Here is a 16,744-nt window from a genome sequence, read left to right on the forward strand (position 1 = left end):
ACGGGAGAGGCCACAGCAGTGAGAGGCCCGCGTGCCGCAAAAAAAAAACACAAACAAACAAACAAACAAAAAAAAAACAAAAACAAAAACTATATTGCCTAAAAGTTCAGAGGCATTAAATATTTACTGAGCACCTACTATGTGCTAAGCACAGTTCTGAGCACTAGAGATACAATAAATGAACAGGATAGTCCTGGTTCCTGCTCCCTGAGAACTTAAGCATGGTTCCTGCTTCTAGAGCTCTGTCTAGAAATAGAAATAGTTAAATAAGTAATTATAATTTAGTGTTAAATTTTACCAAAAAGGAAATCCTTAGGAGAGGTAGCAAGCCCATGACTAGGGGTAAGGGAATGCTTCCTAGAGGTGATTTGTAGTTTGAGACCTGAAGGTTGGATAGAAGTTAGCTGGAAGGGCAGTCAGGGAAAGAGCACATCAGTCAGAGGAAACATCATGTGCAAAGGCTCAGAGAAGGTAGCAGGGAGGTGTGCTCAGACATGAGAAAGGTCAGATTGAGCAAAATGGGGTAATGGGAAGGTGACAGTGGAGACAGAGGTAGGGTCTGTCATGGAGGGCTTCCTACTCCATACTCAAGGCTGCCGATCAGAGTGTGAGAAGAGTGGGTACCATTGAAGGGGGAGGCGGGGCATGATCAGATCTGAATCTGGGAACAATCCCCTGACAACAGTATGGACCACATATTGGAGGGAATGAGAGATGGTGATGGGCCGGACCATGGTAGGGAAGACAGAAAGAAGTGGATGGATTCTAGTAGAGTTGGCAGGGTTTGGTGACTGATTGATGGGGGAAGGGGGTGGAGGAAGGGGGAAGACTTGCGGTTGACTTCCGGGCTTCTGGTCTAGGTGATGAGTGGTTGATGGTGCCAAGCATTGAGATGAGGAAAGCGAGGAGGGGACCAGGTTTGGGGGTGGAGAGAATGCTGGGAATTCAGCCTTGGGCATGATGAGTTTGAGTGTCTATTAGTCAACTGGCGCAGTTAGATATATGAGTCTGGAGCTCAGGAGAAAGATTTGGGCTGGAGATAGATGTTCTTATATAATTGTCATGTTTCTGGGCACCACTTCTTCCTAAGGGCATGTAGCTCCTATTTTATAATGGAAAGCATCTGGAGACCATCTTGAGCATCTGTCATACTTTGGCTACATACACTGTATTCATTTTGCTGCTGAGTCCAGATGGCTGGCTAGATTGCAAACTCCCTGAGGGCATGTGCCTCCCATCAGATTGTCCTCCTCCATGGGGAGCCATCAACTCCCTCAGTCCCCAGTTGGGTCCTGCACAGAGGGGGGTCCTGATCTAGGTCTGCCCCTGCCCAAGGCTGAGCTCCTTAGGGCAGAGGCTGGACCTGTGTCTTCTCCCTGTCCCCAGTCCCCGGAGGGGCTGACACATGAGACCTGTCTCAAGAGAATCTGAGAGTCAGCCCCTTCTCCTGCACCCCTGCAGCCCAAGCCTCAGAATGCAGTCACCATTGCTGTGTCTTCCCGAGCCCTGTTCCGCATGGACGAGGAGCAGCGGATCTACACGGAGCAGGGTGTGGAGGAGTACGTGCGCTACCAGCTGGAACACGAGAACGAGCCCTTCAACCCTGGGCCGGCCTTCCCCTTCGTGAAGGTGAGGGGCAGTTCCACCACTGGCCATACAGTGCCTTCATGGGCGTTAGAGAAAAGCACTCCCATGGGTGTATGAGTAAGGAAAAGGGGTCCCCTCTGGGCAGATGCCACCACACAGGAGCATAGTTTGGCAAGGGGACAGCCATTGTGGGAAGAAGAGGCCACCCCATCCTCTGGACTAATGCAACCCCACTCCAGGTAACCATCTTAGTGCATGGAACCCGACCTGGATTTCGAACCCCACTCACCCTTTTAGTGAGGCACCCTGGGCAATATCAACCCTCACAATGGCAGAGACTAGGAGGAGATAGCCCGCGTCCACTGGTCTCACCCCGAGCCAGGTCCCGGACCTCCCCTCTCCTCCCCGTGTTGGATCCCAACTCATCCCTCCTCCCCAACCCTGGCTACCAACTCCAGGCATCAGTCCCCGGGGGTCTGAGCCCGAGGGTCCACTCTCCCATCCAGGCTCTGGAGGCTGTGAACAGGCGGCTGCGGGAGCTGTACCCTGAGAGCGAGGACATCTTCGACATCGTCCTCGTGACCAACAACCACGCTCAAGTGGGCGTCCGTCTCATCAACAGCATCAACCACTATGGTGAGCATGAGGGCTTTGGCCATGACATGACCCCTACCAGACACCCGGGGTTGGGGTCACACCTCTGCAGGGTGCAGGTAAACCCACTGGAACCTCGAGCTCAGAGGGGTGTTGGTAAACAGGCCCTTTCAAGAAACAAAACAAACCCCCAAAACCCTACTGTGTAGCATTGCCATATTCAGGGTGTAAATATTCCCACCATGGCTGATGTCAAGCTACCAATAGTTGAACAATCTAACTGGCTTCAAAAGTCCCTGGATGTTTAACATTCGACTCTTGCAAGCTGGTACAAGCCGGCTGCAGCACATCGCTGCACAGGCCCCACTCCCTATGTGATTGGTCAGGGCACTTGCTGCCCCTGTGCCTCAGTTTCTCTCTCTGCAAGGGGGCTGACAAGCCTTAAAGTCTGCTGGCGGAGGCAGGTGCAGTCGTCAGAGTGAAGGGACTTTGTGTCTTAGTCCAAACTCTTGTTTGAAAGTAATAGACCCTCCAGAGCCAGCCTAATGTGTCTTAGTCCAAACTCTTGTTTGAAAGTAATAGACCCTCCAGAGCCAGCCTAAGCTGAAGAAAATGATTTTTTGTTTTTTTGGCTGTGCCGCATGGCATGCGGAATCTTAGTTCCCTGACCAGGGATTGAACCTGTGCCCCCTGCGTGGAAGCGCGGAGTCTTAACCACTAGACTGCCAGGGAATTCCCGAAAATGATTTCTTATTAGGTTACAGGTGTGCCTCTTGGAACCACAGGGAAGGAAGTGATATTGGGCCCACAAAGGCGTGAATCCAAGTACTGGCAATCTCTCCAGGGCTTTTTTTCTCTCTGGACCACATGAGCCCTTATTTCTGCTTCTCTCAGAAAATCTGTTCCTTTTTTGTTTTTCTTTTCTTTTCTTTTCTTTTCTTTTTTTTCTGTCTCTTCTCTTTCCTCAAACTCTAGGTTTCTCTGCTTTTCATGAATATGGCCAAAATTTACAAGTTTACACGTCCTTGTTCCTTGTTTTCAGCAACCAAGAGAGGCCAGTTGGCATTTTAAAATCCTAATTTCAAATTGTTAGGAGCAGGGGTGATATTCAAAATATTTAACCACCTTGTGGCATAAGTACCGAGGAATCAGGACAGACACCACCTATGGTACTGGGGCAGAGTCCTGAAGGACCCCTGCTGTACCCTTCCACTGTGGACCCTCCTGTGTGAGGGGCTGGGGTAGTGATGGAGTAACTCAGTGGGCTCAGAGCAGCAGCCATTTATCAACAAGCAAAGTTTTACAACCTGCACAGACATAGGTACTAGATGACTCTCTCAGCCCAGGCTGGGAGGGAATCTAATTGGCCCAGCTTGCGTCAGGTGCCTACCCCTATCCAGTCAGCTATGACCAGGTGGGACCACGAGCCACAAGGCTGGGACCTACTTTTGCAGTACTGTGATCCCCTGAAAGGGGATATTACTGTGAGCCAGGCAACCCCTCCAGAGATGTGGTCATCCCCATTTCATGGTTGAAGAATGGAGGATCTCAGAGAGGGGGAATGCTGGCCTAAAATCACTCAGAGAATCACTGTGCTGCCCCCCAACCACTCAGAGCCAAGATGGCATCCATTGAACACGGAGGGACCACTCTGAGGTCCTGAGGGTTGACCCAGGCATCACCTGGGTACTCTCTACCTCCTCTCCAGACCTGTCCATTGAGAGGTTCTGCATGACAGGCGGGAACAGCCCCATCTGCTACCTCAAGGCCTATCACACCAATCTCTATTTGTCGGCTGATGCAGAAAAAGTGCAGGAAGCCATCGATGAAGGTGAGTCAAACTGGGGAAGGAGAGTGTGGGGAGTCTGGCTAAGGGGTCTCAGAGATGGGAAGCCTGGTCCTAAAGCTCTGAGCAGGCTCTAGGGGTTGCCATGGTAACTGGAAGGGGAGTACCTTCCTTAATTCCTATGACCTGTCCTGTAAACTCTGAGAACAAGGCCTCACATATTTCACTTATTGCCCATCTATCCCACTGTCCCACCTCCTGCCCTGCTATGTTAAGGATGCCTTTACTCATCAGCATTACCCAGCCTTCCGTTTCCATGGGAATCCTCCTTACAGTCCAGAAAGATACTCCCTTCCAAGAATCTTCCAGGTCAGTAGGAGTTCTAATTCCTGTGTGACCATGGGCAGCCTCTGTCCTTCTCTGGGCCAATGAGGAGGGAAATCAGTACCTAGTCCAGCCTGAGCAGTAGAGTCTGGGAAATGGCCAGCATTCCAGCAGCTGGGCCAGCCAGTGCTGAGGTGAGGTTAGAGACACAGCTGCAAGTGCTGACAAAGAGAATTTCCCTCCACGTGTCTCTTTCAAGGGGCAGTTTTGGGGATGGTATCCATAGTCTCCTGACAAGGTGTGTTTCCCTATTATTCACGGAAGAAGACAGGCTCACAGGGGAGGAAGAACTGCCCCACTGCCTGAGAGGGCTCCTCAGGCTGAACGCTACTGTTATTTATTTATTTTGACATTTTATTGGAGTATAGTTGATTTACAATGTTGTGTTAGTTTCAGGTGTACCGGAAAGTGATTCAGTTATACATATATATATTCATTCTTTTTCAGATTCTTTTCTCATATAGGTTATCATAGAATATTGAGTAGAGTTCCCTGTGCTATACAGTAGGTCCTTGTTGGTTATCTATCTTATATATAGTAGTGTGTGTATGTTAATCCCAAGCTCCTGATTTATCCTGGAATCTAATTGGCCCAGCTTGCGTCAGGTGCCTACCCCTATCCAGTCAGCTATGACCAGGTGGGACCACGAGCCACAAGGCTGGGACCTACTTTTGCAGTACTGTGATCCCCTGAAAGGGGATATTACTGTGAGCCAGGCAACCCCTCCAGAGATGTGGTCATCCCCATTTCATGGTTGAAGAATGGAGGATCTCAGAGAGGGGGAATGCTGGCCTAAAATCACTCAGAGAATCACTGTGCTGCCCCCCAACCACTCAGAGCCAAGATGGCATCCATTGAACACGGAGGGACCACTCTGAGGTCCTGAGGGTTGACCCAGGCATCACCTGGGTACTCTCTACCTCCTCTCCAGACCTGTCCATTGAGAGGTTCTGCATGACAGGCGGGAACAGCCCCATCTGCTACCTCAAGGCCTATCACACCAATCTCTATTTGTCGGCTGATGCAGAAAAAGTGCAGGAAGCCATCGATGAAGGTGAGTCAAACTGGGGAAGGAGAGTGTGGGGAGTCTGGCTAAGGGGTCTCAGAGATGGGAAGCCTGGTCCTAAAGCTCTGAGCAGGCTCTAGGGGTTGCCATGGTAACTGGAAGGGGAGTACCTTCCTTAATTCCTATGACCTGTCCTGTAAACTCTGAGAACAAGGCCTCACATATTTCACTTATTGCCCATCTATCCCACTGTCCCACCTCCTGCCCTGCTATGTTAAGGATGCCTTTACTTATCAGCATTACCCAGCCTTCCGTTTCCATGGGAATCCTCCTTACAGTCCAGAAAGATACTCCCTTCCAAGAATCTTCCAGGTCAGTAGGAGTTCTAATTCCTGTGTGACCATGGGCAGCCTCTGTCCTTCTCTGGGCCAATGAGGAGGGAAATCAGTACCTAGTCCAGCCTGAGCAGTAGAGTCTGGGAAATGGCCAGCATTCCAGCAGCTGGGCCAGCCAGTGCTGAGGTGAGGTTAGAGACACAGCTGCAAGTGCTGACAAAGAGAATTTCCCTCCACGTGTCTCTTTCAAGGGGCAGTTTTGGGGATGGTATCCATAGTCTCCTGACAAGGTGTGTTTCCCTATTATTCACGGAAGAAGACAGGCTCACAGGGGAGGAAGAACTGCCCCACTGCCTGAGAGGGCTCCTCAGGCTGAACGCTACTGTTATTTATTTATTTTGACATTTTATTGGAGTATAGTTGATTTACAATGTTGTGTTAGTTTCAGGTGTACAGCAAAGTGATTCAGTTATACATATATATATTCATTCTTTTTCAGATTCTTTTCTCATATAGGTTATCATAGAATATTGAGTAGAGTTCCCTGTGCTATACAGTAGGTCCTTGTTGGTTATCTATCTTATATATAGTAGTGTGTGTATGTTAATCCCAAGCTCCTGATTTATCCTTCCCCCCAGTGTTTCCCCTTTGGTAACCACAAGTTTATCAACCAACGATATGTTTACTTTCCTCTTCCTCTTTCACACTGTCTCCTGCCTGGAAGCCTGGCCTCTCTCCTGCTGATGCGTCACTCCCCTGAGCTGCTTGGGGTTCCAAGAGACTTTCTTTAACTAGGAAGTGGAAGCCATTTCCCTAGACAGATGTCACTCCCTCTGGTTGGGGTTTTGGCATTGGTCTGCATGTGTGCCTCTATATGTCTATAATTTAAGCCCAGGCTAGGGAGCAGGAGACGGTCAGGAGGCAGGCCTTCCCCAGGTCTGGTGGTTCTGGTTCATCTTGGTTCCAGCACTGGCAAAGCTGAGAAGGTGCCTGGCCTGATGTCCAGGGCTTGGGCCTACTTACACATCCTCAGGCTAGTGAAGTTGTGGTGAGGCTGGCATTGCTCTTTCCTCCCAAAGCTCTGCCTCTGTCCAGGCCTGCGACCCTAGATTCCCAAAGAGCAGGGCTGACATGGCCTTTGGAGAGGTGAAGGATCGGGGATGGGCTGAGCCCACTGCCTGGGTCTCCAGCCTCCTGGTACTGCTCTTTGTTGTCCAGTGAGCTCTAGTTGGAGCCAGGGTTCCCAATAGGCATACTGGGCCCTCTGGAGAAGCCCAGAGTCTGTGCCATTGTGGCGGCAGACTGAGGGGGTGCCCACACCCACCTCACCACAGACTGCAGCCTAGAATCTCAGCCCCAGACGGAGCTGAGCACCCTTAATTTTATCTTGGTCCAGAGAGGGTGAGGGACTTGCCAGAATCAACAGCAAGAGAGTAACTGAGGCCCAGCCAGGGTTGGGGCTCCTTCCCAGCCCCCCTGTAGATCTACATCAGGGTCCTGTGAGGACCTCCAGGAAGGACAGTGGTGGCCTGGGAGACTCTCCCTTCCATCCAGGACTGATGTTTGTCTGGTCCATAGCAGCATGAACTTACTAGATATTAAAGTATTGAAATTCCCCCATGCCGATTGATAAATAGCTCCTGCCCTGAGTCCTCTGAGTGCCCCCTGTTCCCTGGGACACCTCCCAGACCTTCCCTCAAAGCAGCAACTAAAAGGGAAACCCTGGCATAGGCTGGGGCCTTCAGAGCCCTACTCAGAGCAAAAGCCACTATCCATTCTTACTGGCCCGTTTTGAAATATTCTGAATATTAGCCCTCGTTAGCCGGCCCCTGAGTCCTAGTTGAGGCAAGCAGGGCAAGGATAGCCTGAGATAGCCCTCTCCTGGGCCCCAGGCAGCGGAGGCGGGTGTCAGGGCCCTATTACCTAGACGAAGGCAGACAATGCTTGCCTTTCTCTGCCCAGGGATCGCAGCCGCCACCATCTTCAGCCCCAGCAGGGATGTGGCTGTCTCCCAGAGTCAGCTGCGGGTGGCCTTCGATGGGGATGCTGTGCTCTTCTCAGATGAGTCGGAACGCATCGTGAAGGCCCACGGGCTGGACAGGTTCTTCGAGCATGAGAAGGCCCACGAGAACAAACCTTTGGCCCAGGTGCTCCACACACTCCCCGGAACCCTTGGGGGGAGCAAGGAAGCTCCCCAGAACCTGCCCTTGGCTGGAACCTCCAGCCCAGAACCAAACCCCAAGCTCAGCCCAGAATCCAGCCAGCTCCCCTCCCTAGGCCTCCAGCCTTCCTCCCTCTCACCTGACCGCTGGGTCCCCTCAGTGAGCTTCTACCTCTTCTCTGAGCTCCCATCTCTCTCACTGCATTCCCATCCCCCCTTTGAAGCCCACATTCTCTCTCTAAGCCCCTCTCGGAAGCCCCTACCTCTCCTTTGCAGCTCCGTTATGAGGTCTCCAACCCCATCGCTTCTCGGCCTTTTGGCTAAAATCCAGTGTAGGTCTCTATCCCCTTCCTGAAAGCCCCATCCTCCCTCTAAGCTCCTAGCTCCTCTCTGAAGCCTCCATCCTCTTTCTGAGGTCTCCATCCCATCTCTAAAGTCCCCATCCCGCACTGAAGGCCTCGCTCTCTCTGAAGCTGCCATCCTCTCTCTGGAACGCTTGTCCCCTCGGAGAGATTCCCCCACCCCTCTGAGAGGGATGCCATCGTCCCAAGAAGTCCCTGCTTCCCTCACTGGAGGAAGGGAAGAGCTGGGCTGGCGCCCTTCATTGGGGCAAAGGAGATCCAGCTAGTGTGAGGTCTGGGCAGCCCATCTGCTTTGGGCCACACCAGCCCTTCACACCTCCTGCCATCCATCCCTTGGGCAGGGGCTCAGAGACCCTCACTCACCCTTAAACTGCTCAGAGTCTCACCGAGAGCAGAATACGCCCTAGAGCTGGTGGAAATTCCCTGGGGTTGGAGCTACTGGGATTCTCCAGCCCTCCAGGGAGCTCCTATCTGTGCTTTTAACAAAAATCTGGGTGCTCAATAACCCCAAAACCTCTCTCTCCAAGAGCTCAGCAGGCTTCAGCTATGACTCCAGAGTATTCATTTCACTTTCTCTCTTGTTGGTTCCCTCTGAAATCCTTGGGAATCCAGAGTGGGACAGTTTTTCCACTAAGTGGTACGCAGAGCCCCAGGAGATCACTGCTTGCCCCAGGTCACCCAGCAAGTGAGGGGTCTCCAAGATTAGAAACCCACCTTTCCTGATTTCCAGCTGCGTTACAGTTTTCTTCTTCATCATCCTCTGGTTCTTTATTCACACCTCCTCATGAAGCTTCATTGCTCCAGGCACTGTAAAGAGTTAATCCTTTCCCTGACCCTACAGATCTGGAGCACACACCCTGAGCCACTCACCTGCCCCAGGGGCGGGGTTGATATTGGGCAGTGACACATTGATCTGTCTGTCCCAGCTAGAGTCCATTCTGATTGAAGGGTGCCCATGCCATAGTTACTAAATATTCTTAATATCCTCCCTGCTGATGAACACAAAGGCCACACTTAACGGAGTTGCAGGACAGACACCCATGTACCTGGTGGGCTGCTATAGTAACAGCCCTGGTATGGTTTTTCTGACGCAGACATCCCCAATCACAGCAGTATGGACACCTAGACTGCCATAGGGACCTACAGTGCAATTGATGCATGCAGTGGCCCGAGCAGACATAGCAGAACTGAGAGATTTAGCGATCCTGAGAAGCTTTCCCACCCCAAACAGCAAGATCCTAGTGTCATAGGTAGGAGCCCAGCAGGGGAAGGGGCAAGTGTTTGGGAGAGGGGTGAGCTCACAATGTTCCTTTGCCTTCTCATAGGGCCCCTTAAAGGGTTTTCTGGAGGCTCTGGGTAGGCTGCAGAAGAAGTTCTACTCCAAGGGCCTGCGGCTGGAGTGTCCCATCCGCACCTACCTGGTGACGGCACGCAGTGCAGCCAGTTCTGGAGCCCGGGCTCTCAAGACCCTGCGCAGCTGGGGCCTGGAGACAGATGAGGCCCTGTTCCTTGCGGGAGCGCCCAAGGGCCCCCTCCTGGAGAAGATCCGCCCACATATCTTCTTTGATGACCAGATGTTCCACGTGGCTGGGGCTCAGGAGATGGGCACAGTGGCCGCCCACGTGCCTTACGGTGTGGCGCAGACACCCCGGCGGACCACACCCACGAAGCAAGCCACATCTGCACTGTAGCTGAACCACCAGCTTTGCTGACCCACATTGCTCCAGGCATGGCTCCATGTCATACACGTCGCCCAGTGGACCCTTCTAGTTCCTCACCTCTCTGCCCTTCTGCATGTCCGCCCTCATCCCTATGAGTGAGGTACTTGTAGGAAATTATGCAGACTGGTTCGGCATTCTCACCAGCTCCCCTTTTGGGCAAACACTGTGCCATGATCCTGGCTCAGAAAGTAAGACTGTGCAGAAAAGCTGGGTTTCAGGGGGAAGTTGATGGGACTAATGGTGAGAGGGTCAGAGCAGCAGGGTGCCTCCAAAGGGGCTTATGAGACTAGCTCAGTGTAGTACAAAGAACACTGCCTTGAGAGAGATGGGATCTGGCTTCTAAGCTTTGTCCTGGCATTGTGCATGACTTTAAGTTCCCTTGCAAGGGACTCTAGGATGAGGTGACCTCCCCCTGTGGTGCACCGGTGAACTCTCCATCCTTGCAGGAGCCCCTGCAGCCCCTTTGTCACCACTTCCATGGGGAGAACTCTCACTGCTTGATGAGTCAGTTTCCCCATCTTTTAGGGGGTTTTCAAACTCTCCTTTAGCTAAAGAAGCTTGGTTTCATAAGATTGCCCTCTTTGAAGGAATGATTCTGAGCCAGGGCTTCTCCTGATATATACGGCACCTTTGTACAAATTATAGAAGGACGCTGTCTCTAGAATGAATTGTGAAAAGATGGCCCTTCCTCTGGGCTGACCCAGACCACGCTGGGGCACACAGCTTGGTTAGCAGGATATAGGCTGGATTTTGACCCCTACCGGCTCCTCAGGCCAGAGGCCTTTGTCAAATGGGCAAGGCACACAATCATCCACAGCAACCTTCCCTATAATTTTACACATTTGGAAACCACTGGATGAGATGACCTGTCTACTTCCTGCGATGCCTTAATCTGAGTCATCAAGGGTCAGCTGCCAGGTGCAGGGTTTGTGGAAGGAGGGAGGGAGTGAATTTAACCTGCATGCAGAGTCTCCTCCGGCCAGCAGGGGGCACTGCAGGCCCTCCCTGGGAAGGCGCTTTACTAGGCCTGCTCAGTGTTTCCTTCGCTTTTGCTTTTTAGCCAACGTTAATTTGTTCCTGCCGATCAACCCCCTCACCTCAACCCTCACTCCCTCAATGACTGAGTCCTACTCTGCTTGCCAAGCAGCCCTACTGGGGGGAAGAGGTGGAGAATTGGTGTTTACTGTTGTGAGCTCAAATGCAAGGGGAGAAACCTTAGGGGCTGAAGTGGGAGGTGGTCCAGGCTGAGCCCAAGGGAAGGCCTGCCTGGAGTGATATAGGACGTGTGGGGAGGTCAGGTCTGATGCAGTGACTGGTTAGAGAGGAAGGAGCTGCAATGTGCATTAGCAAGATTCTCCAGCTATGGGATTGTGATTGGAGGTAGCAAGCTCTTCATCACTAGGATGCTGTCAAAGGGACTCCAGGATGAGATGACCTCCCCCTGCGGTGCACTGGTGAACTCTCCATCCTTGCAGGAGCCCCTGCAGCCTCTTTGTCATCACTTCCAGGGAAGAACTCTCACTGCTTGATGAGTCAGCCTCCTCCTTTGCTGACCAGCTTGGCTTTCTCCGGAGAGAGGGTGGGACCTCCAAAGGCTGGTCCCTCAGGAAGACCCAGAAGGGGTGAGGAGACGTCAGTGGCGGGGACTGATTGCCCAGCTTCCCAGGCGAATCCCAGCTGTGAGCAAGCACTTTATGAAGAAAGCCAAAGGTATCATCGGAGGTGTGTGCAGGAGAGCTGGAACACTTCTGGGGGCAGGAAAAAGGGTGACAGGCCACGTGAGGCCTGACCTTTATCCTTTTGAGGACTCAGCCCAGGGTCTGAATGGGCACAGGTTCTGGGAAGTGGAGGGCAGGATCGTAATGTCAGAAACATAACGCAGGAGGGAGAACAAAGTCAGAAGACTGAGGTGGTTCTGGAAATGAGCAACAGTTTGGGTGAGAAGAGAGTCCTCGGCTGGGCTTGTCCTGTCAGTGCTGGAGCGGCTGAGAGGCTGGCGGTGGGGAGGAAGGCAAGGCTGTGCTGGGTGGCTGGGCACCGCCAGGGGACGGGCAGGTGACGAGGATGTCCTTGCACAGGGTCATCCCATCAACAGCCAGGATCCTTCTGGCCGACAGAGGAGGCCTCAGGGCAGAGGGTCTGGTTTGGAGCTCTTTCCTCTGCCGAAGCTCCCAGCCCAGCCAGAGATACTGTGAGACCTAAGGACAGCCTCCAGGAAACCAAAAGGTAGTGAGAGAAGGAACTCTCTCTTGGCCGAACTACACAAAGGCCTGCTTCTCCTTCCTCTGGGATCAGAATCACCCCTTGGGTGAGCCTCCAGGGCTCCCAGAGCCAGCTGGTAGCCATGAGAAGCCTGCAAGTCTGGGCACAGCCGAGGCTCACTGCATGGCACTAGGCTCTGTGACCAGGGTGGACACATGCACTGCGAGGGCAGCACCAGATGTCACCTAATTAAGATGCGCCGAGGGATGCTGAGACCAAGAGGTCCTGCCCCCAGGGCCTGGCGATAAACACCCCTGATTCTTCCAGGTCTCTCAGGAAGCAGGAAAACGTGATGTGGGATGCAGCAAGATAAGGCACTATAAAAGCTGTGTATTTCACTGGAGCCCTGGTAATAGACGTGGACAGCCCTCAGCGATGAGAGATACTAGGGTCCAAATTCTATTATTGAAACCATAAATGAGCATTTCAGGCCTGGAAAAAAGCTTTCAGTGTCTGGAATAAAAGGCCAGAAGTCCTGGGGGCAGGCTTAGACAGCTGCCAGACACACCTTCTGATTGTTTCAAGTGATGAGCAGGCGTCCTGGGAAGAACATCGTTTATTGTATCAGCCGGCAAATTAAACAGCCATGCGAGCACCAAAGCCCCAGGCCCAGCCATGGACTGCAGCACTGCGCCAGAGGAGCCACAGCTCCTGACGTGCAGAACCTCTGGAGCCCAAAGCATGGCACCCCAACAGCGCCTGCAGAGCACGTCCCAGGAAATTCTTGCCAGCCAAGTCCCAGACCCAATGGAAACTGCCACTTAGAAAAACAGAAGCCCTGTTACTATGCACTGAGATTGCCAAGGTCACTGCCAAATAGCCCTCTCCGCTTTCCGAGAGCCCAATCAGAATGATGGGGATGTAGCAGAAGAAGTTGAAACCAGCAAGAAGTGTAAATCCAAGCTGGATCCAGCATTATAATGATACTCAACTGGTGTGCACCAGTCCAGCTAAACTGGTGATTAAAATATTGAAATGCCTCCATAACAGTTGTAAATAGCGCTGGCCTGAGCCCCTGACTTCCCCCTCCCCATGGCCTCAGCTGCCCTGGCCCCTTCGTCTTCCCACGATCCAGCAAAAAGGGGCTCCGGGAGTCGGTGCCAGCATGATGGCCAGTGTCCACTCTGTTTGGGGGTCCCCTGGCCATACTGGCTTGGAGAGGTTAAGTAAGTTGCCCAAAGTCACACAGCTGGTAAGTGGCTGTGGAAGGACTCAAGCTCATGTCTGTCTGATGCTGGGACTCAGGCCCTTAACTCTTTGCCATACGGCCCATACGTGCATAGACGTAGCAAGAGAAGCTTCATAGCAATGGCTTTCCCTTGACAGTCTGTTAACATGTTGACCCCCTGCGTGTTAAGATACTATAATAGACTTGAGAGGGTACATCTTTGTTATAGCTTTCTAAATAGCTAAGAGGAATTTAAACTAGGGCCAAACATTTGCAGATCTTCTGAAGCACCTCCAGACAACCCCAAGTTCTGTGGAACCCAGTTCTTATTGGGCTAATGCTGGGTTTGGCAAACGCAGCTCCTTGGCCAAATATAGCCCACCACGTTTTTGCAAAGAAACTTTTATTGGAATACAGTCATGCCCATTTGTTTACATCTGTCTTCAGCTTTCAAACTATAGCAATGAGGGCTTCCCTGGTGGCGCAGTGGTTGGGAGTCCGCCTGCCGACGCAGGGGACGCGGGTTCGTGCCCCGGTCCGGGAAGATCCCACACGCCACTGAGCTGCTGGGTCCGTGAGCCATGGCCGCTGAGCCTGCGCGTCCGGAGCCTGTACTCTGCAGCGGGAGAGGCCACAACAGTGAGAGGCCCGCGTACCGCAAAAAAAAAAAAAAAGCTACACACTATAGCAATGGAGTCGAATTGTTTCAACAGAGACCAAGGAGCTGAAAATATTGGGTCAGCCAGAAAGTTCGTTCGGGTTTTTCATTTCCATCCTACGAAAAAACCGAACGAACTTTTTGGCCGACCCAATATTTCTCTGGCTGTTTGCAGAGCTTGCTGACCCCTGGGTTAAGGCAAACATCCCTGGCCCGCTCCTCAGTGGGAGAGTCCAGCTTATATCCACCTAAGCATTCGGAGGTAGAGGCTGGCTCGTTTGCAGAGGGGGCAGCACGAGGCAGCTCTGTGCCCAGCTGCAGGCATCGTCAGGGATGGCAGGCCCTAACTGAGAACCTTGATGCTAAACCCAGCAGACCCTTGGCATCTGAGGATTGAAGATTTCAAAGTTTGACTATTTTCAAGTGACCCATGGCCTGTTGTAATTTGGAATGTTGACACACACATTTGATTTTAGTGTGCTCTCCCAAGCTGCTGGGTGAGGGGCAGGGAGTGGGACCCTTGGCTAGGGCTGAGCCCAGCTGGCTGGCCTCTGCTCAGCACGGCTATGTTGTTCTCAGCTCATCATTGCCTTTGAGGGGCCTCTTGAGAAGTAATAAGTGCTGGTAGATGGACGGGCCTTAGGTAAATATTAATTTTGGATAAAGTGAAGTGCCCCATGTTGACTTAAGGACCCAGATCTAACAAGTCATCCATATGCTGTCTGTGGAAGCAAGAACAAGCTCTTCACGAAGATGGTCCCAGTGAGGACTTTAGCTGGCTCAGAAGTTACTGATCAAGTGAGAGATAAAAGTCCAGTGAAAGTTGGAATGACAGTTTTCTTGTGGTATTAGGGAGTGAGCAACAAACATGCATACCCTTATGATGAAATTGTGAATCAGGAGAAATCTGCCGATGTAGGGAATGGCAAGTGTAGAAGTGGTCCTATCTACTGCCATGGTTGCTGGCACTGTTCCATCGGGATACTCTTCTACGCTAAGCCCAGACTTGACCTCAGAATCCTTCTCAACCCAGCATTCCAGGCAGCTACTACCAGTGGGTTGGAGTTGGCATGAAAGATGAAAAACCTATGTTGCCATCCTTATTGGTGTTGGATATTGCTTTCCTGGGGGGCGTGCAAGGCCCTGAATGTTCATTCCCCAATGTTGTGCTGCAACTCTGAGGATTCCAGGGTCTCACCCCACTCAGGCAGAACACAAAAAGGAGGGAGAATGGCATCCTGTGTTGGTGGCTTCCTTAGAGGAGGTGCCTGAGAAGCAGTGTCCCAGGTTTCATGGTCTTCAAGCAAAGTACAAATACCCCTGCTACCAGTAGGTGGCACTGCAAGCCAACACTCCGCTGCTGGCCATAGTTAATGGTTTTCTTCCCTGGTTACTTTTCTCTCCTTCCATGTTACTTGGTGCTGTGCTGGACTCCCGCAAGTAGCTTAGCCAAGAAGGACTTTAGGTGCTGCTAAACATAACTGTGTGATGAGCTGACAGCTCTTACCAACAACCACTGTGATTGCATGTATGGACACACTCATATGAGTGTGTGCAACAGGATTAAAACTGCATGTATGCATGCTTTTGTGGGTGTATGTAGTGGGGCAGATATCTCTGCTGACGACTGAGTGTGTGTGTGTGTGTGTGTGTGTGTGTGTCTGTGTACAGGTTGGTTATTTCTGTTAACTAAGGGTCCTGGGCCCCACATGCTGATGGCCAGCCCTGCTTCCTGGGACTAGTTCTGGCTCTTCCTATCATCTCATGGGCATTTGCACATATGCAGTGTGGGGCTCTCTGAGGCCCTTATCTATCTCTCCAGCTTCTAGCCTCTGGCCAACAAGGTCTTGGCTCCTAACCCTCTGCCTCCCCGCCCTTATCCCTGCAACCTTGGGGACAAAGTGGTAGAATCACTTTTGGCTGCACCTGCCTCACCATCTACATTTATTTCTTCCCTCCCCTTGACAGTCCTGAGGCCAACATGTACAGTTGGGCAGACTGTGCACTGAACAAAGGCAGATGGAGCCATTCACACCATGAGTGGTACCTCCTAGGCATCTATAAAAGCTGCCAACTGTACCCAGCTGCCTTGGTCATCTCATGGCCATGGCTAGGAAAGCTGCCTTCTTCCCTGCCCTTCTGGCCCAGCCCAGCCTAGGCTGGGATTCCTTCCTCTGCTTGGGTGTTCTAGTCTGGTCCAGAAGTGACTTACCCTTGGCCTTGATCAGGAAGTATCTCCCTGATGGGCCATCCCCAAGAAGCTTTTGGGTTCAATTTATGAAAATTAAATACAGCTGGCAACTTTTCAGTTACTGTAAGACAAACCAAAACTCTGCAGATGGGGTCGCTGATTCCCACACTCCTGGCCTGCAGGTGAGTACGCCTTCACGGGCCAACTGTTAAGATGGCTCTGCTACGGAATTAGGATAGGTTTATAGCTGCACCAGGTAGAAAATCGTGAGGTCGCCATAGACTGGACACCTGTGCCGGGTCACAAACTCTGATGCCTACAAGGGCTGGGCAGGAAACATCAATGAGCGAAGAGGATTAGGCAAGGACTGTAGCAAAATGCGGAACACATATGCTGTAGTCTGACACGGTTGCTGCTGTGTGGGAATGTGGCCTGCTGGTGCCAGATATTCCTCCCCATTTTCCAAGAGAAGCTAGAAATCTGGACTTTTAAATGTTGGCAACTGAAATCTGAATTTAGAAAACACTGT

At 51.9% G+C, this 16,744-nt stretch overlaps 1 protein-coding gene across 1 annotated transcript in view; it reads left to right on the top strand.

The window, feature by feature from the left end:
- NT5C1A (5'-nucleotidase, cytosolic IA) overlaps nucleotides 1-14,077 on the top strand; it is a 20,610-nt gene extending 6,533 nt beyond the window's left edge. The window contains exons 2-6 of the mRNA XM_007120814.3: nucleotides 1,462-1,629; nucleotides 2,094-2,223; nucleotides 3,890-4,012; nucleotides 7,655-7,839; nucleotides 9,541-14,077. Coding sequence (XP_007120876.1) covers nucleotides 1,462-1,629; nucleotides 2,094-2,223; nucleotides 3,890-4,012; nucleotides 7,655-7,839; nucleotides 9,541-9,906 — 972 coding nt within the window. The 3' untranslated portion in view covers nucleotides 9,907-14,077. The remainder of the gene's footprint in view (nucleotides 1-1,461; nucleotides 1,630-2,093; nucleotides 2,224-3,889; nucleotides 4,013-7,654; nucleotides 7,840-9,540) is intronic.
- The last annotated feature ends 2,667 nt before the right edge of the window (nucleotides 14,078-16,744 follow it).

This window comes from Physeter macrocephalus, chromosome 3 (assembly GCF_002837175.3).
Source record: "Physeter macrocephalus isolate SW-GA chromosome 3, ASM283717v5, whole genome shotgun sequence".
NCBI classification, from domain to species: Eukaryota; Metazoa; Chordata; class Mammalia; order Artiodactyla; family Physeteridae; genus Physeter; species Physeter macrocephalus.